Below are 19,281 nucleotides of genomic sequence, written 5' to 3' on the forward strand. Positions count from 1 at the left end.
GAGACCTGCAGATTTTTCATGATCATATATGTAGATAGAGCCACAAGACTTTGTTAGATAAATCCTCCAAATTGTGTTTCTTATTCGTTTCCTTTCAGTGCCGTGTCCTCCCACCAACGTCACAGTGACACGCACATGTGCTCCACACCCTGTTCCTGTGTCTTGGCTCGCCAGTGATGGTGCCAAATACTACACTGCTGTTGCTTTGAGCAGTGAAGGTCACAGGTCCTCGTGCACAACCAATAAAACCTCCTGTAGCCTCACTGGGCTCCACTGTGGGGAGGTTTACACAATAGGTGTTTCAGGAGTTGATGACAAGTGTGAAATTCAACAGAGCAACACTGTCTCTGTGAACACAGGTAACACGACCTTGACCTAAACCACCGACGTCAGTAATGTGGGTCTTATTTGGGGAATCTGGAAGCGTTACTGATATTTTATTTCATTCCAACTCCAGGACCATGTGCTCCCTTTAATGTGTCGAGCCAGCTGATCTGTAGTGCTAGAGCCGCTCACGTGTCCTGGGACCCCAGTCCGAATGCACTGAGCTATGCAGTGGAAGCCATAAGTGATGGGCAGACCCTCACCTGCAACAGCTCCAGCCCCAACTGCGCACTGAGTAACCTGCTCTGTGGCCAAGCATATGAAATTGTTGTGACTGCCACGGATGGCACCTGTGTCAGCAACTACAGTGCCCCCTTCAGGCAAGACCAAGGTACTGACTTTGACTGGCAATTGCTCCGGTGAGGAGAAGCCTCTCAGTCTCAGTATATTGAGATTAATCTTCTTCTACTTGGACCGTTTTTTTTTTTTACAGCAGTGATTCCTATAATATTATATCCTATAATATTGTCACCAGTAATTTCTTAAATATGCCCCCACTGGACTTGAGATTTAATATGTAAATTTATGTTTTTCACTGATCTCTTGCAAAAGAAACTTGACCTAACAAGACCTGCCTTTTTCCAGCCTCATCGCACATTACTGGTTTAAACACTTTAGCAGTGAAGATAGAAAACTCAAACTAAACAAGGCATCATAGTTGTCCTTCTTTTACATTCTTTTCAATCAAACTGATAAGCAATTAGTTTTTTTTAGATTAGATTAGATTAGATTAGATTAGATTAGATTAGATTAGATTAGATTAGATTAGATTAGATTAGATTAGATTAGATAGAACTTTATTAATCCCTCGGGTGGGTTCCTCTGGGAAATTCGATTTCCAAAAAGCACAGCACCGACAGAAGTTTCAGAGTTACAGAATATTATATATATATATACACACACACACACACACACACACACACACACACACACACACACACACACACACACATATATAAATACAGAGACAATATAAATAAAATATACGAAGGGGATAAATAGAATAAATAGGAATAAAAAATAAAAATACAAGTGAATGAATTGCACATTTCGAGTATTGAGGTCTATTGCACTGTTGACTATTTACAAAAGTATTGCACAAAAGGTAATTGCACAGTGAGGTGAAGAGGCACTACAGCTTAGTTGTTCCCCCCTCCTTTGTCCTCCTGTCTCCCCTCCCTCTCCCCTCCAGAGAGGAGTTAAACAGTCTGATGGCGTGTGGGACAAAGGAGTTTTTAAGTCTGTTAGTTCTTGTCTTGGGGAGAAGCAACCTGTCACTGAACAGACTCTTCTGGTTGTTTATGGCCGTGTGCAGAGGATGCCCAGCATTGTCCATAATGTCCATCAGTTTCTTTAGTGTCCTTTTCTCTGCCACTGTCACCAGAGTGTCCAGTTTCATGCCGACCACAGAGCCAGCCTTCCTGATCAGTTTTTCCAGCCTGGATGAGTCCTTCTTTGCTGTGCTGCTCCCCCAGCACACCACAGCATAGAAAAGTACTCCAGCAACCACTGACTGGTAAAACATCCTCAGGAGCTTCCTGCAGATGTTAAAAGACCTCAGCCTCCTGAGGAAGTACAGTTGGCTTTGGGCTTTTTTATACAGGTGCTCTGTGTTGCATGACCAGTCCAGTTTATTGTCCACCCACAGCCCGAGGTACTTGTACTTGTTGACCACCTCTACCTCCTCCCCCTCTATCTGAACCGGCAGTGGACCTTCTCTGGACCTCCCGAAGTCCACAACCAGTTCCTTAGTCTTTGAGGTGTTGAGTTGCAGGTGGTTTGTGTGACTCCATGCGACAAAGTTCCTCACCAGACTTCTGTACTCCTCTTCCTGATCATCCCAGATACACCCCATGATGGCTGTGTCGTCTGCAAACTTCTGAATGTGGCATAATTCAGAGTTGTAGCAGAAGTCAGAGGTGTACAGGGTGAAGAGAAGAGGGGACAGCACAGTTCCCTGTGGTGCTCCTGTGCTGCTGACCACAGTGTCAGACGTGATGTCCTTCAGCCTGACGTACTGTGGTCTGTCAGTGAGGTAGTCGGAGATCCAAGCGACCAGGCAGGGGTCCACCTCCATCCTGTTCAGTTTTTCCTGAAGCATACAGGGCCGGATGGTATTAAAGGCACTGGAAAAGTCAAGAAACAGGATCCTGACCGTGCCTTTTAAACTCTACTCAATCCCAGATCAGTTATTTTTCTTGGTTTTAATACACTATACTGGTCATGGCTTTCTTCATCGAACTCAGTACACAGTTCAGCTGAGAAAAGTCTTTGTGATTAACTCCCACTGTGTTCTGTTTCTCTCAGTGCCATGCGCTCCAGGGAACATCAGTACAGACTTGTCCTGCAGCACCAATGACTTAACGGTCAGCTGGATCTCTTCTTCTGCATACCTCCAATACAGTGTCACTGCTGTGCCATTAACTGGAAATGTAACTTCGGTCATCTGCCACACTGATGGTGCCAGCTGTGTTCTGAGCGGCCTTCAGTGTGGACAGACGTTTAATGTCTCAGTGGAAGCGTCCTCTGGCAGCTGCAAAGGACCGCACAGCCCTCCACAGACTGTTCAGACAGGTAACAATGACGGTTATTGTAAATCTATAATTTCATCTATCTGCTAATGCTTCCTTAATGTTTTTTTAAGTAGATAAAGTCCAAAATCAATTGTTTTAGAATCGGAATATTTAGCAAGAAAGGAAAGAGATCATTCTATACCAACTATGTGACAAAACAATCAACATAACTGTCCTGTAAATGTTAATTAGTACAGCATTTTAAATTTCATGCCCTCACATGCTGATGGAGGTGTGGTCCCACTCCTGAAATTCATATAAATTACCTCCAATAGATGAGGATTTACTTTGGGTCAGCTGGGATAGGCTGTCACATGATTCCCTCAGTGCTGCACTTCTCCTGTCCTAATACTCACACTCATTAATGCTCATATTAAAACAAAATGATAACACATTATTCTTGTCTTGTTTAAAAGTCAGGGAATCATGATTCGCTGCTTTGCTTAATGCTGGAGCTCAATAAAACAAAACCTGAGCAACATACTGGAAGAAAAACAGAAAGGCTTTGATAAAGCAAGCATGCATGATATGTTAGCTTGCACCAGTAATTTGTTACTTTAAACCTTAGACATGCCAACTCTGGAAACTGTATTAAACCTGACAAAAGCGATATGAACTCTGAAATTGTATTCTTAAAAGGCTTACATTTAAAACACAAAATCATTTAAGATAAGTTTTTTATATAGATACTACTTGAGCAGTTGGATTTACAGTGTGTCATATCTATTTCCAGCACCCTGCTCCCCTCAGAGCTTGGCAGCAGAGACAGACTGTGGATCAAACTCGCTGCTGGTCTCCTGGAATTCCTCTTTCGGTGCTTCCAGCTACACAGCTAAAGTTATGGGCCCACATGGCTTCTCTGAGACGTGCTCCTCATCAGATCTTAGTTGCTCTTTTTTCAACCTGCAGTGCGCCACTCAGTACAGCATCACAGTAGCATCCAAGAACAACCGCTGCACCAGTGCTCCCATTCAAACTACTATCACAACAGGTGTCATTTACATATATTTGTGCATTTCATGAGTTTCCAAATCATATTTGGACTTTTGGGACACATCATGTATCATGTAATGTATGTTCCTCCAGGACCATGTGACTCAGTTAACGTGACCAGCTTCCTGCACTGTGGCTCGGACGTGGCCACGGTGTCCTGGATTGCATCTCCCGGAGCTCTGACCCACACTGTGCTCGCTCAGGATGGCACATCTCATGATTATATTTCCTGCAGGACTAACACGACTTCCTGTCAGCTGAAGCAGCTGCAGTGTGGGAAAGTTTACAACCTCACAGTCATGTCTGAGGACGCCACCTGTAACAGCACTGGAGCAAGCCATGTTATAATGACAGGTAGGGAAACCACACACAGCAAAAACAAAGATGTTTTACAATCTTTAGAATCAACGAACACATTTATTAAACGTGTTTCTTTTTGTCTCCTTCGCAGCTCCATGTCCTCCCACTTTCATGAATAACACTCTGATCTGTGGCACCAGTTCCTCTTTTCTGTCATGGACCCCGGTGGCTGATGCTACAGGTTACACAGTTAACTCCACAGCTTCAAACGGCCACAAATTGTCGTGTAGCTCAGCCACAGCTTCATGCACACTGACTGATCTTCAGTGTAGTGAGACCTACACAGCTACAGTGACTGCACACGGTAACGAGTGCGACAGTGCGCCTGGAACCAGCACCAGCATTACCACAGGTGAGCATACTTCAAATGGCACATACATGTGATCTTGCTTCATCCCCCTGCTAAACCAATGTACTGCTCTTTCTCCAGCTCCCTGTTCTCCAGTTATCATTTCTAAGCAGTATACCTGTGGCACCAACACAGCAGTGTTCAGGTGGACTGACCCTGCAGGAAGCCTCAGTTTCCTCGCTCAGGTAGAAGGAAAAGGGCATCAGGACGACTGCCACACGACAAATACCAGCTGCGTGTTTGAAAATCTCCCCTGTGGCTTGGATTTGAATGTAACACTCCAGGCTCAGGGGGCGCAGTGCAACAGCAGCCCAAGTGTCAACGAATCATTAGAAACAGGTAAATAACAGACATTTTTCCTGTCATAGAGTAAGATGAAAAGAAATCACCACTGGACCTCATATCTGCCCCGTATAGTATTGATTTTTTAATTTCAGGTTCAATTATATAGCACCAAATCACAGTAACAGTTGCTTCAAGATTATTGGGACTTGAATACTGAAGGTATTCTTCAGTGTTCAAGAGAAAACTCTATCAAGCAACCCGCTATGAACAAGTACTTTGTAACAGTGGAAAGGAAAAACTCCTTTTTAACAGGAAGAAACTTCCAGCAGAACCAGGCTCAGGAAGAGGCAGACATCTACTGCAACTGGTTGGGGAGTGAGGAAAGAAAAAAGGGGAAAGAACAAGAGCGTACGGAGACAGGACAGATATAGCACTGTCCAGCCTGCTAAATCAGCTTAGCACAATTAATAAAAATAAGGGGAAATAGCCAGACAGCCAACCCTCACTAACTTACCCCCAATCTATTATTAGTTTCTATTTTCTAGTGAATGTGGCTTATATTCCATATGTTTCTACATCTTTCAAATCGTTATAAACATTAAGGGAAAATATGATGTTATCAATTTCCTCATGTGTATTTCCTCTAAATGTCAACCTCATAACATGTCAGTTTAAACTTCGTGTGTTTGTAACCTGATTGGTCGTTGAATGTTTTTCTCTTTTCTCTCCAAAGTCGCGTGCGCCCCACAGAACGTGAGCGCCGCCCTGCTGTGTTTGAATCATTCAGCCCTGGTGACGTGGGTGGGAAGCCCCAGTGCTACAGGATACAATGTGACAGCAACAGCACAGGATGGACACGCACACCACTGCCACACCAATTCTACCAGCTGTCAAGTCCATGACATCCACTGTGGTGAAACCTATAGCATTACCGTTACACCTTACTCTCAGACATGCACAGGAAATCCAAGTGCAGCCTACAGCTTTCCAGCAGGTACTTGAAGTCATATATTGTCCATGAGGAGAGCTCTCCCTACTTTTCAGAAAGACAACAGGAAACCATTTTTCTTATGTTCTCTGCAGGCCGTTGTGCTCCTGGTAACATCGCCGTGTCTCCAGCTTGTGAGGGCAACAGCACAGTCTCCTGGTCTCCTGTAATGGGAGCTGATATGTACATAGCAACAGCAATGGCAGATGATGGACACACTCATACCTGCAGCTCAAACTATTTAGACTCATGCAATTTCACTGACCTCCACTGTGGGGAAATCTACGCTGTCACTGTTGTCAGTGTAGACAGGGGCTGCTGGAGTGAACCAAGCTCAGCAGTGCAGCTCAGGACAGGTGAGAGAAAGCTGGAAGGAGCATCTCTGTGTTTTGGGGTCTGTAGGCTGATTTACTAAAAAGTAACAACAACAATACTGAAACATTAATCCTTTTTGATTTGCTCACCTCCTGTATCTTCCTAGCTTTGTGTCCACCCACTAACTTGACGGGTCATGTCAGCTGTGATGCCAACGCACTGACCCTCACTTGGGATCCGGTGACTGGAGCTATCTATGTCTTACAGTATGAGCAGATAGGCAGTGCACTCCCTCATTCAGCCAACGTCACCTCTAACTCTTCCCACACTCTGGCTAATCTGCTGTGTGGGCAAAGGTACGCTTTCCGCATTGCAGCCCAGGATGGAAACTGCCGCAGCAGTTACAGTCCACCCATAGAAATAAGTACAGGTAATGAGTGTTTCCATAGCAACGGCAGCAAAAGTTGTTGTGGGGCATGCATAACCCATCAGCTCTCCTTTTCTTTCAGCCCCCTGTCAGCCCACAAACTTAACGGTCCAAGTGGACTGTGGGACAAACAATGGGAATTTTTCCTGGGATGAAAGCAGCAGTGCAGGTTTCTACACTGTGCAGGTGACAGGGGAGCACGGCCACGTAGCATCCTGCTCCTCTAATGACACCTCCTGCGCTGTGAAACTTCACTGTGGCCGCTCGTACTCTGCAACACTGGTGGCCTCCACAGAAAGCTGCAACAGCAGCAAACACACTGATATTTCTTTTGACTCGGGTAAGACAAAACATTTATACTACAAGAGCAAGTCTTAGACCTGCTTAGATCTGGAAAAAGCATGTGATCTGGTGCAAAGGGAGGAACTGTGGTCCTCTGTGAGGAAGACAGGAGTGGCATTGGAGTATGTGAGAGTGGCGCAGGAAATGAATGACAGTAAGACACCGGTGGGGTGAGATTACATCAGGGATCAGCTCTGAGCCTGTTGTTTGCAATGATGAAAGTGGAAGTGGTGAAAGTCAGGCAGGGTCTGCATAGACAATGATATTTGAAGCCTAACTGTGATCTGTAGTGAGAGTATGGATCAGGGGGCGGTGCCTGGAGAGAAGAGGTTTCAATGAGATTTTCATTAGAAGTGGGATGTTGGAGGACAGGATTGGAAATATAATAGAAGAGGAGCAGCTCAGCTTCAGTTTTTGAGACATAAAGTTGGAGAGGCAATGTTGACATGGTTGGACATGTGCAGAGGAGCGGTGGTGGATATATTTGACCGAGGATGTTAGGTATGGAGCTGTCAGGCATAAGTATAATTAAGTATAAGTATTTATTTACTCATTTATGCGCTGCTCGGATCAGCTGGTTGTGTTTGTGGCATTTAAAACACTTATTGCCAACATGGATACTATGGAGTGCCCCCTGGTGGACAAAATATCCACTGTAAACGCAACGTGTTTGAAGAATGTTTCTCTGATCTCTTCTTTTACTTTAATTTTCATGTATTGATCATTATAAATTCTGAAAATAGCTCAGATCAGTTGATAAGCATCCCAGTCGGACTTTAAACCTGACAGTGTAATTCTTCTTCTTCTTCTTCTTTTTTTTTTACAGAGGTTTATGAGAACAAATTAAGTTGGTGATACAAAAAATTCCGTTTATAAAACCTTGAAAGGACTTGGGACCGTTTTTGGTCCTGAGAACCACGAAAATATGGATTTTTGAGGTCCTTTCAAGGATTAACATTTAATTTTATTTATTTCCCAGCCTATCAAATCACCTTGGCAGCTTGTCTGTTGTATGTAGAGTATAGTATCATTATGTTTTTGACGCTCCCCTGTAGCTCCCTGCCTACCAAAAGATGTTGTGGCAGAGTTGGACTGTAACACCAACATGATGACTGTGAGCTGGTCTCAGACTCCGGGCTCAGATAACTACACCGCCTGGGCCATCAGCAGCACAGATGATCACAGAGCTTCCTGTAACTCGACATCCGACTCCTGCTCCATCCGTGACCTGCAGTGTGGAAAAGTCTACCAGGTGGTTGTCACCTCCTCTTCTGTTCACTGCAACGTCATTGCTGGCTCTGACTACAAGGTTCAGTCAGGTGAGTGCAGGTCTTTTAAATCCAAGACATTTAGCAAAACATAATTTGTTATATGTTGAGTAAACCTGCTTCTTCTCCCCCCCCCAAACCACTTTTAGCTCCATGTAAACCTGAGAACACGACTACTGACCAAAACTGCAGCTCGAGCGTCATTACAGTAAAGTGGAACCAAGGTGACACAAAACAGAATTACACTGTTAAGGCTACGTCTGCCTCAGGTGTGAACTCCACCTGTGACTCCACCCAGAGCAGCTGTTCCTTCCTGGACCTGAGCTGTGGTCAACTCTACACTTTCACAGTGATGGGACACACAAATGTTTGTATAAGCGAGTGGAGCACTCCTATAGAGAAGCTCACAGGTACACACGCTATGTACATCTTTCAAAAATCAGTTACATTTAGGGAAATATACTTGGTCTCTTCTTAATTGCACTACAATAAGAAGATATTTGTGTTTATTTTATTAATTTGAAGCTAAATGCTAACAGCACATTCATTTAGCTTGTTACTAACATCATAGACTGGCACATAGTGCAGGTGTTACTGCAAGAGACAGTCTATAAACCCATGATGTTACATTAAAGCCCTGCAGATTGTATATGGATTAAATAGCACATAAACCTGTGGTTTAATCTCAAACTATCACTTAAATTTTACCATTCATTTCCTCATTTTCTATATCTGCTTCCAAGTTGTGCTTCTCTCTATTTCTAGGCCCATGCCCTCCTACCAATGTGTCAGCTGAGCTAAATTGTACCACCTTTAAAGCTCTGGTCACTTGGAGTAATACTGCAGCAAACACGGGATACATGGTCCAGGCCACGTCTGCTAACGGACACAGCTCCAACTGCAGTGACTTGGGCACATCGTGTCATCTTAACAGCCTGGTTTGTGGACAGGAATACTCTGTTGTTGTGGAAGCAGTGGACCCCGGATGTACTGGTCCTTCCAGTGTCCCCACCACCATCACAACAGGTGAGTATACAGTAGCTTTTAACACAGGGGGAGTTTTTTACTTTCAAAAATTCTAACTTTTATAATGTTTCCTCCCTCCAGAGCCCTGTGTTCCTATGAATGTCAACTTTCACTATAACGTGAGTGCTGCCAAGGTGCAGTGGAGTGCAGGGAGCGGTGCAAGCTCATACTCTGTCCGAGCTGTGACACAGCAAGGCCTGAGTTTAACCTGTAACACCATAAACACTGACTGTGTTCTGACTGGTTTACAATGCAGTCAGACCTACAGCATCACTGTGACGGCTAAAAACCAGGCCTGTGACAGTCAGATCTCTGACGCCTCCCTCCTTATGACAGGTTAGTAGTCAAATCAGGAAGGAACATGTGTACACGTATGTACATGTGTGCATTTTAATAACTAAATGTGTTTGTTTTCCCTTAATTCAGAACCCTGCCCACCCACAAACATTCAAGCCAATGTGTCTTGTGGGCAACCCACTGCAACGGTGTCCTGGCAGCAGAGTGGCCTTGCTGCAGGTTATGTTGCCTACTTCGACAGCCAGCGTGGACACGACACTTTCTGTGTTGGCACAGACACGGATACAAGTTGTGTCGTCTCAGGGCTGATGTGTGGCACGGTGTACAACGTCTGGGTCAAAGCCCTGGGACATCAGTACAACAGCTCTGACAGCATAGTGGTCCCTCTAACATCAGGTAACGTGGCATCAAACTACTCGTTACTGATCAATTCAATATTAGCTACTCTTTCTGTGTTGCCACAAGTAGTGAAGCATCTTACTAAGTGGTCTCTTAATAGTGAAGTTCCTCATTACCTATGGATTATTTTAATTTCAATATTATTAATATAGCCTCAAATCACAACAGCAGCCTTAAGGTACATGCTTTATACTGTGATGTAAAGACCCCACAATAATACAGAGCAAATAACAACAAGCAAATAAAACCCTATAAGTTAGCACTTTGGTGACAGTGGGAAGGAAAAATCCCTTTTAGTAGGAAGAAACCTCCGGCAGAACCAGGCTCATCATCGGGGGCCATCTGCCACAACTTTGGTAGGTGTGGGGAGGAAGACAGAACAAAGACATGCCGGGAAGAGAGCCAAAAATCAATAATAGCTATATAAACAGATAGATTCTTTATGTCTTTAGTGAATAATTATCTTGTATAAATTATTAGGGAAGCTATTAAGAAACTGCTGATGAAAATCTCATTAACTACCAGCTCGTTCATGACTCATCACTTGTTCTTTAGTAACCAAGTTTTTGTGTCCCTTGTTGTAAAGAGTTACCATACTTGATATTATTCTTGATCCCACAGGACCTTGTGAGCCAAGCAATATTGAAGTGATTTACGACTGTGGGGGCAGCTCTGCCAACATATCGTGGCAGCCCAGCGATGGAGCTGTGCTCTACATTACTGTGCTCACAGCTTCTTCAGGACACACAGCCAGCTGCGCCACCAACCAAACCAGCTGTCAGCCGAGGCCTCTGCGATGCGGAGAGGAATACAGCGTCACTGTGAAGGCTGTTGGAGAGACTTGTAACAGCAGTTCTCAGATGACAGGATACCTCACCACAGGTGCTCGTTTCAGCCAAACCTTTTGTCTCATTTACATCACAGTTCAGACCGTTTAACTTGTTCTCCCTCCAGAGCCCTGCGTTCCTACAAATGTGTCCATCCACTACAACTTGAGTACTGCCCGGGTGATGTGGAACACAGCGAGCGGTGCTGCGTCGTACTCTGTTCAGGCTGTGAGTGACCGAAACTTGACAGTCGCCTGTAACACCAGCAACACACACTGCTCCCTGACTGCTCTGCAGTGCAGCCACACCTACAGCATCACTGTGATGACACAAAGCCTGGCATGCAACAACACTGTGAGCTCTGCACCCTACCGCCTCGTGACAGGTTTGTCAATCCATCAGAAGTGATGCACAGGTTGTGTTTCCAGAGTGAGCGTTTAAATGTGACCCTTTTCTCTTCATTCAGAGCCGTGTCCACCTACTAATGTTCAAGCCAGCATGTCATGCAGACAGCTTACTTCAACTGCATCCTGGCAGCAGAGTGACCTCGCTTTGGGTTATGTTGCCTACTTTGACAACCAAAATGGCCACTACACCTCCTGTATGAGCACAAACACCTCCTGTGTGGTCTCAGGGCTGATGTGTGGTACAGTGTACAGTGTCTGGGTCAAGGCGTTAGGACAGCAGTACAACAGCTCTGACAGCTCAGTGGTCTCGCTTACATCAGGTAAAGAAACACTCAGCATATATATCTGATGTTTTTTTTTTTCATTTGGGAACCTTGATTTATTTATATTTTTATATATATATATTTATATATATTTATATTTCCTCAGCCCCATGCCTGCCCAGAGACATGACAGTGGAAGTCAACTGCACCTCTGACAATGCAGTCCTGGTGTCCTGGAACGGCACTTATGGCACAACTAACATTTCCCTGATGGCTGTCGTTGGTGGAAGTCTTCAAACTCTGTGCACAACTCAGCAGGAAAGCTGTAACATGACAAGTTTAAGCTGTGGGGAAACCTACAGTCTCAGCATCAACGCCAGCAACGACCAGTGCAGCCTCAGCACACAGACACTGTCTAACTTTACCACACGTGAGTGAGCTTTTACAGGTAATGTGCATGCATGGCTGCTGCTGATTTCATTTGCTCACAATAAAACAAACATAAACATCTTCCTCAGGTCCTTGTCCTCCTCAGAGAGTAGCTGTCAATCTGCAGTGCAGCTCCCGTACTGCTGTCCTATCCTGGGAAGAGAGGTCTAATGTTGAACTGTACACAGCGAGCGCCATCAAGGCGTCAGGAGGGGAAGAGAAAACGTGTGACTCAGTGACCTCCAGCTGTCAGTTCTCGGGTCTGGACTGTGGAGAGATGTATAACTTTACTGTTACAGGCCACAACAGAGGCTGCTGTAGCCAACCCAGCAGTGCCGTGTTCATCCACACAGGTACTCCTGAGACCAAACTGTAAAGTACAGAAAATCCCTTGTTTCAGCTACACAACAGTGGAGATTCTCACTGAAACTGTTCCCATTGTAAATATATGATATATTTTATTTTACATTTGAATATATATTTTAAATATAAAACAAGTAATGATCTTATAAAACCGCATGCATAGCAGACTCAATAATCTAGCAATAAGTAGGAAAGAAGAAATGGGATTTCCTCCAAACATGTCAATCTTAAGGCATCAACAGCAGTAAAACAGTCATAGAACATTTTTACATAATAAGACTCTAAAGGGTCGATTTTGATACTTAAAGTTCATTTTAGAGTTGAAGATATTCATTACTCTAATCACGTAAAAATAAGTTCGGGAATAAAAACTGTATTTTTATATCGTACAACCCTCTTTACAAAAAGTTTAGAGGCTTACATGTAAAAACAGGATGCAGGGATACACAGTCCCTTTAAATCAGACGCTGAAGTTTAAAGTAAGAAATATTTATAGATTAATCGGGCATCTTTACTGGCAGAGTTATTATTTTTGCATTCGTTTTTTGTCTAATTATTTTTTATTTTAATTTCATTTTGACCTTCAGATGAGTTTCAGTTATTTTCCAGAGTGGGTTTGCTTGTTTGCGTATTTATATCTGTGTTGATCTTTTTAAACATTTAGATGGAGGACATATGTGAGAGGCAAGATTTGGCACATGTATTACAATAAAAACACAGAATGTTTTAAAGGCAGTTGACTCACAGTCTTGGGAGTCAACCAAAGTGCCAGTAAACATGTCCATCAAAGCCTCATTGGGCAAGTTGCCATAACAGCTTTTACTAAATTAACAAAGCCTAAAGCTAAGAATTTCCTCTATATTTTTAATGTTTTTTCTTTCTAAAGTCTAGCTTTTATTTTGTTTTAATTAACTAAACCTAGTTTTCATCAACTATGATGTAAAAAATGAAGATTTGAACTCTTTTCTCTCTTTTTACAGAGCCATGTCCACCTACAAATGTTTCTGCTGAGGTGCTCTGTGAGTCCGATGAGATGAAGATCTCCTGGCAAGAGGCGAGTGGTGCTGAGAGTTTCTTAGTTACAGTGAGCGGCAGCGACGGATTGGTGAAGATTTACAGCACAAACCAAACGCTTCTAAGAGCCTCTTTGCCTTGTGGACAGGACTTTAATGTCACTGTTCGAGGACAGGGCAGCATGTGTAATGGCATCCCCAGCAGTCCCACCTTCTTCAAAACTGGTGGGACTTTTTCTACATCATATGCAAATTATTTTAACGTTTATGTTTTGACTGTTTTGTTTTGTTTTCCTTTTTGGGACACAGCTCCATGTATACCAAGGGGTTTGGCAACTGACGCAGAGTGTGGGTTTGACGTGGGCTCCGTCAGCTGGCAGCCAACTGATGGAGCTGAAACATACATTGCTGTAGCCACTGGCCTCGACGGCCACACTCACCGCTGCATAAGCAATACCGCCTCCTGCACCTGGAGCGACCTGCACTGTGGGGAGGAGTACAGTGTTGTAGTGAGAGCAAAGAGCAACAACTGCACCAGTCTGCCGAGCAACAGCTCAATCATCCACATGGGTATGATATTGACAAATGAAAACAAAGTGAAATGAAGTCAGAATACATCATCTCATGTCTGTAATTGTTCAGCAGTTTCTACAGTTTTTCTTAGAAATTTGCACAAGTAAAAGAAACATTATCAGATCATTGTTTCTTTCCAGACCCCTGTGCTCCCCAGAATTTGTCTGCCACTGTGAACTGTGATATGAAAGTGGTGTCTCTGAGCTGGGATGCCAGCAGTGGGGCAAAGATGTACACGGTTTACGCTGAGGCGGGAAACAAGTCAGTCAGTCTCAACACTAACATGACCACAGCCAGCTTCACTGGATTTACCTGCGGACAAAAATACAGCATCAAAATCACACCTCACAGTTGGTACTGTCCTGGAAACTCGAGCGCTTCAGTCTCTGTGCAGACCTGTGCGTACTGTTCAGATACACAGTTTTGACCAACCACACATAATGGAGAAGTGAGCTCTAATCTGAGTTTATATGTTTTTATACCAGGGCCATGCAAACCCATCGGAGTCTCCGCCAGCCAGGACTGTCTTACTAGTATTGCTGTGGTAACCTGGCAGCCTAGTAATGGGTCAGATGTCTACACAGCCACCATGCAGACTGACACCGGCGTGTCAAAAATGTGCATGTCAGACACTAATAAGTGCAGCTTCCTTGACCTGATGTGTGGACAGAACTTCTCTGTCTCCGTCACAGCTTCCAACCAGCAGTGTGACGTCACCTCCGGTCCAGCCACAAGTCTGCAATCAGGTGAGGATTGCATGGCTACTAGAGCAGGAAACGCAGGCTTTCATTGCTATATTTAAACTTCATTTCTTAATTCTGTTTTCATATTTGAAAGGATTTTTTTTTCTCTGTTAGAATTTAAAGGTGAGGAAAGTGACATGTTTTTGTGGTCACTGGGCAAACAAACCTTTCTGAGACTCCCACTTTTCCTCTGCTGGTCTCCAAGCATCTAGTCAGTGCTGGGAGGCTGTCCAATCATAGGAAGCCTGAACAAGGAAAAAGTGTGACAATGTCTAGTTATGGTGTGAGGGGATGGACACAAGCTTTATTATTTCTACAGTCTGTGCTTTTAAATATGTAAAGTCAGCATAGTTAAGGTGTTGTGTAGCAGTAGTAATCATTTTGCTGTATACTGAGGTTTTTGCTCATGATGCTCTCCACACTGAGTGACTGATCCTGTTTGTTGTGTCTGCTTTATCTTCAGTACCTTGTGTTCCCACTGACGTCTCAGTGGTGATGGATTGTGCTAACAACACTGCTGTTGTGTCCTGGGCTTCCAGTCAGGGTGCTGTAAAGTACTCAGTCATGGCCCACAGTGGCCATGTTAATAATGACAGCTGTCAGACCGCTGGCCTTAGCTGTAGCCTCAACAACCTCACCTGTGGCAGCCTCTACACCGTTCACGTTGTAGCTATGGGTGACAGCTGCTCTAGCGTCCCCAGCTGGCCTCTGAAATTCAACTCAAGTAAGAGAAACAACACCAGTGACCAGAGCCTAAAGCACTTTTAAAATATGAATTTTGTGCAGGCGATCAAATGTTTGCAATTTAAAGCATTCAGCTGTGTATTCAAACTGTTGTCATGTTTTCAGTCCCCTGCCCGCCTCAGAACGTGAGCACCCAGGTCGACTGTTCGTCAAACAATCTGACAGTTTCTTGGGAAGCCATCGGAGATGCTGACCACTTCTTGGTTTCACTAGCTGCTGAGAATGGCGAAAGCGAGTTATGCAACACCACAAACACTGTATGTTTCAGCAGCAATGCCACATGTGGAAAAACCTTCACAGTCCAGGTGACCTCTGTCAGAGAACACTGCCGCAGCGTGCACAGTCAGACCCAGAGCATCCAGTCAGGTTAGACAACTTCAGTTCAGTTCAATATTTCTAAAGCGCCAAATGACAATAGTCACCTCGAGGCACTTTATATATATAGTGGCCCCCCAGCAGCTTAGGTGTAATAACTAAGGGAGGATTCAGGGCCACCTGATCCAGCCCTAACTATATGCTTTACCAGAAAGGAAAGTTTTAAGCCTAATATTAAACAGACAGGGTGTCTGTCTCCTAAATCCAGGCTCTGCCTCTCATTTTACTTCTAAATACTCTAGGAACCTGCAGTCTGAGAGCGAAGTGCTCTGTGGAACTATAAGGTCTTCAAAATAAGATGGAGCCTAATTATTCAAGATCTTGTATAAGAGGAGAAGGATTTTAAATTCAAGCTTCAAAGAAAAAAAAAAACACTTGACAAACTACGCTGGCTTGCATGGATCCTTCCAACCAATCACCAAATCAACTTTATGTGTTTTAGCTCCCTGCCAGCCCCAGGGGATCATGGGCAGCGTTGACTGTGTGACCAACTCTGCCTGGATATCATGGCTTGATGCTCCCGGGGCAGACAGCTACACTGTGTCCGGTGTAGCTGTAGGTAGAAATGACTACAGAGCCAACTGCACCACCTTTACCAACATGACGTGTGAGATGAAAGACCTGGCCTGTGGTGTGCTTTACAACTTCAGCGTATTGGCCAAAAACAGCGAGTGTGAGAGTCAGCCCAGTGCCCCCATCAGTTTGGAAACAGGTACTTCAGTAAGAGCTGTGTTTTCTCATTTCAGTTAATTACTCGTGCCACAGTCTGAACTTATCAACATCTGCTTCATTCTCAGCCCCCTGCTCCCTCTCTGCTATCACTGCTGTCCCCCAGTGTCACAACTCCTCCATCCTTGTTATGTGGGATCTCATGGAGGGTAGTGAGAGAAACACTGTGTACACTGCTGCAGCAGAAGCCAGTGATTACACGTTGTTGACCTGCAATAACACCGGCACCAGCTGCTCCCTCCTGGAAGCACAGTGTGGCCTTCAGTACACCATCAGCGTAGCTGCTTCATCGGACGCCTGCAGCAGTATGAGAAGTCCTCCCTCCAAAGTTAGCATGGGTACGTCTTCATGTTTATTTTCTGTCAAAAAGTGCATCAAGTTTGGAAGTCATCACCTGGCCTTTGTGTATTTATGTTGACTCGTCTTTTTCCACAGAGCCCTGTCCACCCACAGACGTGAGTGTGAACGCTGCCTGTGAGCATCACATGGCGGTGGTGTCCTGGACTCCGTCTCCAGGTGCTGAAACCTACCACGTTGTCGCTGAGGCTGCAGATGGACACACGCATACCTGCAACACAAGCTCCACAAACTGCAGCTTATCAGAGCTCCACTGTGATGAGCAGTACACTGTGTTTGTGACAGCTGGCCATGAGAACTGCTCCAGCAAAGCCAGTCAGAATGTAACACTGAACACAGGTATTTGTTTTCGGACTTGTATGATATTAGTACCAAAAATGACTGAAGAATATAACTAATATTAGCACTCTAAGACTTACACCATCTTAATTGCTCCTTTTACCCAGGTCCTTGCCAGCCAAGTGGACTCTCAGTTACGTACCAGTGTAGCAATCAGTCCGCGACGCTGACGTGGACTCCCAGTGGACCAGCTAAAGACTACTACGGCTGTGCTCAGGCTGGAAATGAAGACATGCTTTACTGTCACAGCACAAACCCCAGCTGTGTTATCAATGGCCTCGACTGCGGAACTGTTTACAGTTTCTCTGTCCAGGCCTCAGACGGGACATGCAACAGCTCCTTCAGTGATCCTGTGCAGATTGAAGCAGGTAAAAAAGGAGCTTCATATTCGTCAAACCCTGAGTAACTTTTCACATTACTGTTACTGACTCCTCCTCTCTTAGTTCCCTGTCCACCAGCTATTGCTGAGGTGCAGCTTTTCCCAATGCAGGACGAGATCGAGGTGATGCGTTTCAGCTGGAAACAGATTACCTGTGGCGACACCGGTTACATGCTCACTTTGAAAGGAAGTCTGCTGGGAGACAGCCAGGCCCTGTTCGAGCTTTCTTCCTATTGGACAAATGTGACATACTTTGAGTTTCCTCTCGTCTGCAGTTCGAATTACAGCGCCACAATGAAGAGCAGGAATGCTGCAGGCATGAGCGACACATCCATGCCTGTTTATGGAACAACAGGTAGATTACACCCCAGATTTGAGCTGTTGTTCACTGCAGTTACACAGGTGCTTCATGTGTCCTCACAAAATCTGGTGTAACTAGTAATCATATGAGCTATTTGTATTTTTTTTCTTTCTTTCTTTCTTTTTAAATAAAAAAATGAATGAACTTCTTTAAATCCCATTTCTCTCTCTCAGCTCCTTGTCCACCATCGGGTGTGGTGTACACTGGAAACAGCTCCTTTGCCACAGTTTCGTGGAACGCCTCAGTGTTTGCCGTCAACTACACGGTGTATGACAACAGCATAACGCCAAAGGTCCAGCTGTGCAGCACTGCACAGCTGTCCTGCTCTCTGTCCAACATCGCTTCCAGCGATCTCGCGATCACCGCCAGCAATGCCGCTGGAGAAAGTGAAGCAATAAATGTCACAAAAAGTACGGTTCAGTAGCTTTGTGGTGACAATTAAGACAAGTTTAAAAATGAATAATTAAGATCTAAACTGATCTTCTGTCTTTAGTGGTGACGCACGCACGCAGGAGAAGAGATCTCCAAGAACAGATGTCACTGAATGGTGAGTTTACATTCATTGGATTTTATTCTATTTAGTTTTGATTTTAGAGCTTTATAAGAATTAACTTCCACGTCTACCAGCTTCATCACACTCTGAAGTTCTAAGTCCTCCGGGACTCTGTTCAGAACTTTTTTTCCCTCTCTCCATCAGGAAGCATCTCAGCTCCCGTGTTGGATGTCACACACATAACATCAACAGTCATTTCCATCACATGGTCTAAGGTGGAGGGTGCTTCTTATTACAGCCTGCTGGTTATAAAGCAAAGCAGGTCCCACGAGCACCAGCAGCTGACGGTGTACGGGGAGAGCATCATGCTCACTGATATGAGACCAAACGCCACCTACTGCATCTCTGTGCTGGCCATTTACGCAGACGCTAGTGGGCCAGAGTCTGAGCCCGTATGTGTGCGGACAGAGAGCGGGCTTCCACAGTAAACAGAAAAGGCACTTCTGAGGCCTCCACACCTCTCCTTTTAAAAATGGTTCCACTTTTAGATGCCAAATCCTTAACACACAATACACAAGCACATTAGATTGTGGGAATTAATGTGGGTTGCTCTGCTCGTGTACCATGAGATGCATTCAGCATTAGCCTCACCACTGATAATAAAGTAGTTGTCTTTAGAATAAAAGGCTCTGTCCTCCAGTTCATGCTTATATTAAAAACTCTTTATAAAGATGGGTTTATGTCTACTGCTGGTTGAAGTTGCATGTTCCTCCTGCTTTTTTAATTCTCATTTTGTAAATTATCATCATTCCTAAATGTGTATTTAACATGCAAATAATTTTCAGACTACATTCTAATAAAATAATGAAAATATTTTCTT

The 19,281-nt window shown here is 44.4% G+C and overlaps 2 protein-coding genes across 2 annotated transcripts; both read left to right on the forward strand.

The window, feature by feature from the left end:
* Window positions 1-311: 311 nt before the first annotated feature.
* On the forward strand, window positions 312-7,052 carry LOC113010800 (fibronectin type III domain-containing protein 7-like). Its single transcript, XM_026150012.1, has 11 exons — window positions 312-318; window positions 458-715; window positions 2,692-2,750; window positions 3,708-3,948; window positions 4,044-4,304; window positions 4,402-4,662; window positions 4,756-4,998; window positions 5,678-5,938; window positions 6,028-6,288; window positions 6,414-6,677; window positions 6,757-7,052. The coding sequence occupies exons 1-11, from the start codon at window positions 312-314 to the stop codon at window positions 7,050-7,052; spliced, it is 2,412 nt and encodes an 803-aa protein (XP_026005797.1).
* A 224-nt stretch (window positions 7,053-7,276) lies between these two features.
* Window positions 7,277-19,259, forward strand: LOC113010801 (fibronectin-like). Its single transcript, XM_026150013.1, has 25 exons — window positions 7,277-7,517; window positions 8,072-8,335; window positions 8,434-8,694; window positions 9,050-9,310; window positions 9,392-9,646; window positions 9,737-10,003; window positions 10,628-10,888; window positions 10,961-11,218; window positions 11,300-11,560; window positions 11,670-11,933; window positions 12,022-12,285; window positions 13,276-13,533; window positions 13,618-13,878; window positions 14,022-14,231; window positions 14,367-14,627; window positions 15,088-15,348; window positions 15,474-15,734; window positions 16,186-16,455; window positions 16,541-16,810; window positions 16,908-17,168; window positions 17,276-17,536; window positions 17,612-17,902; window positions 18,082-18,318; window positions 18,402-18,455; window positions 18,606-19,259. The coding sequence occupies exons 1-25, from the start codon at window positions 7,511-7,513 to the stop codon at window positions 18,887-18,889; spliced, it is 6,063 nt and encodes a 2,020-aa protein (XP_026005798.1). The 5' UTR covers window positions 7,277-7,510; the 3' UTR covers window positions 18,890-19,259.
* The last annotated feature ends 22 nt before the right edge of the window (window positions 19,260-19,281 follow it).

This window comes from Astatotilapia calliptera, chromosome 18 (assembly GCF_900246225.1).
Source record: "Astatotilapia calliptera chromosome 18, fAstCal1.2, whole genome shotgun sequence".
Classification (NCBI taxonomy): Eukaryota; Metazoa; Chordata; class Actinopteri; order Cichliformes; family Cichlidae; genus Astatotilapia; species Astatotilapia calliptera.

Bases quoted from the DNA above. Each gene is read 5' to 3' on its own strand.
- LOC113010800 (XM_026150012.1), top strand. The intron at 2,751-3,707 runs GTCAGCTGGATC...TGCTCCCCTCAG, and splicing joins GCAGCACCAATGACTTAACG to AGCTTGGCAGCAGAGACAGA. The intron at 6,678-6,756 runs GTAATGAGTGTT...CTTTTCTTTCAG, and splicing joins ACCCATAGAAATAAGTACAG to CCCCCTGTCAGCCCACAAAC.
- LOC113010801 (XM_026150013.1), top strand. The intron at 16,456-16,540 runs GTACTTCAGTAA...CTTCATTCTCAG, and splicing joins CCCCATCAGTTTGGAAACAG to CCCCCTGCTCCCTCTCTGCT. The intron at 18,456-18,605 runs GTGAGTTTACAT...TCTCTCCATCAG, and splicing joins AGAACAGATGTCACTGAATG to GAAGCATCTCAGCTCCCGTG.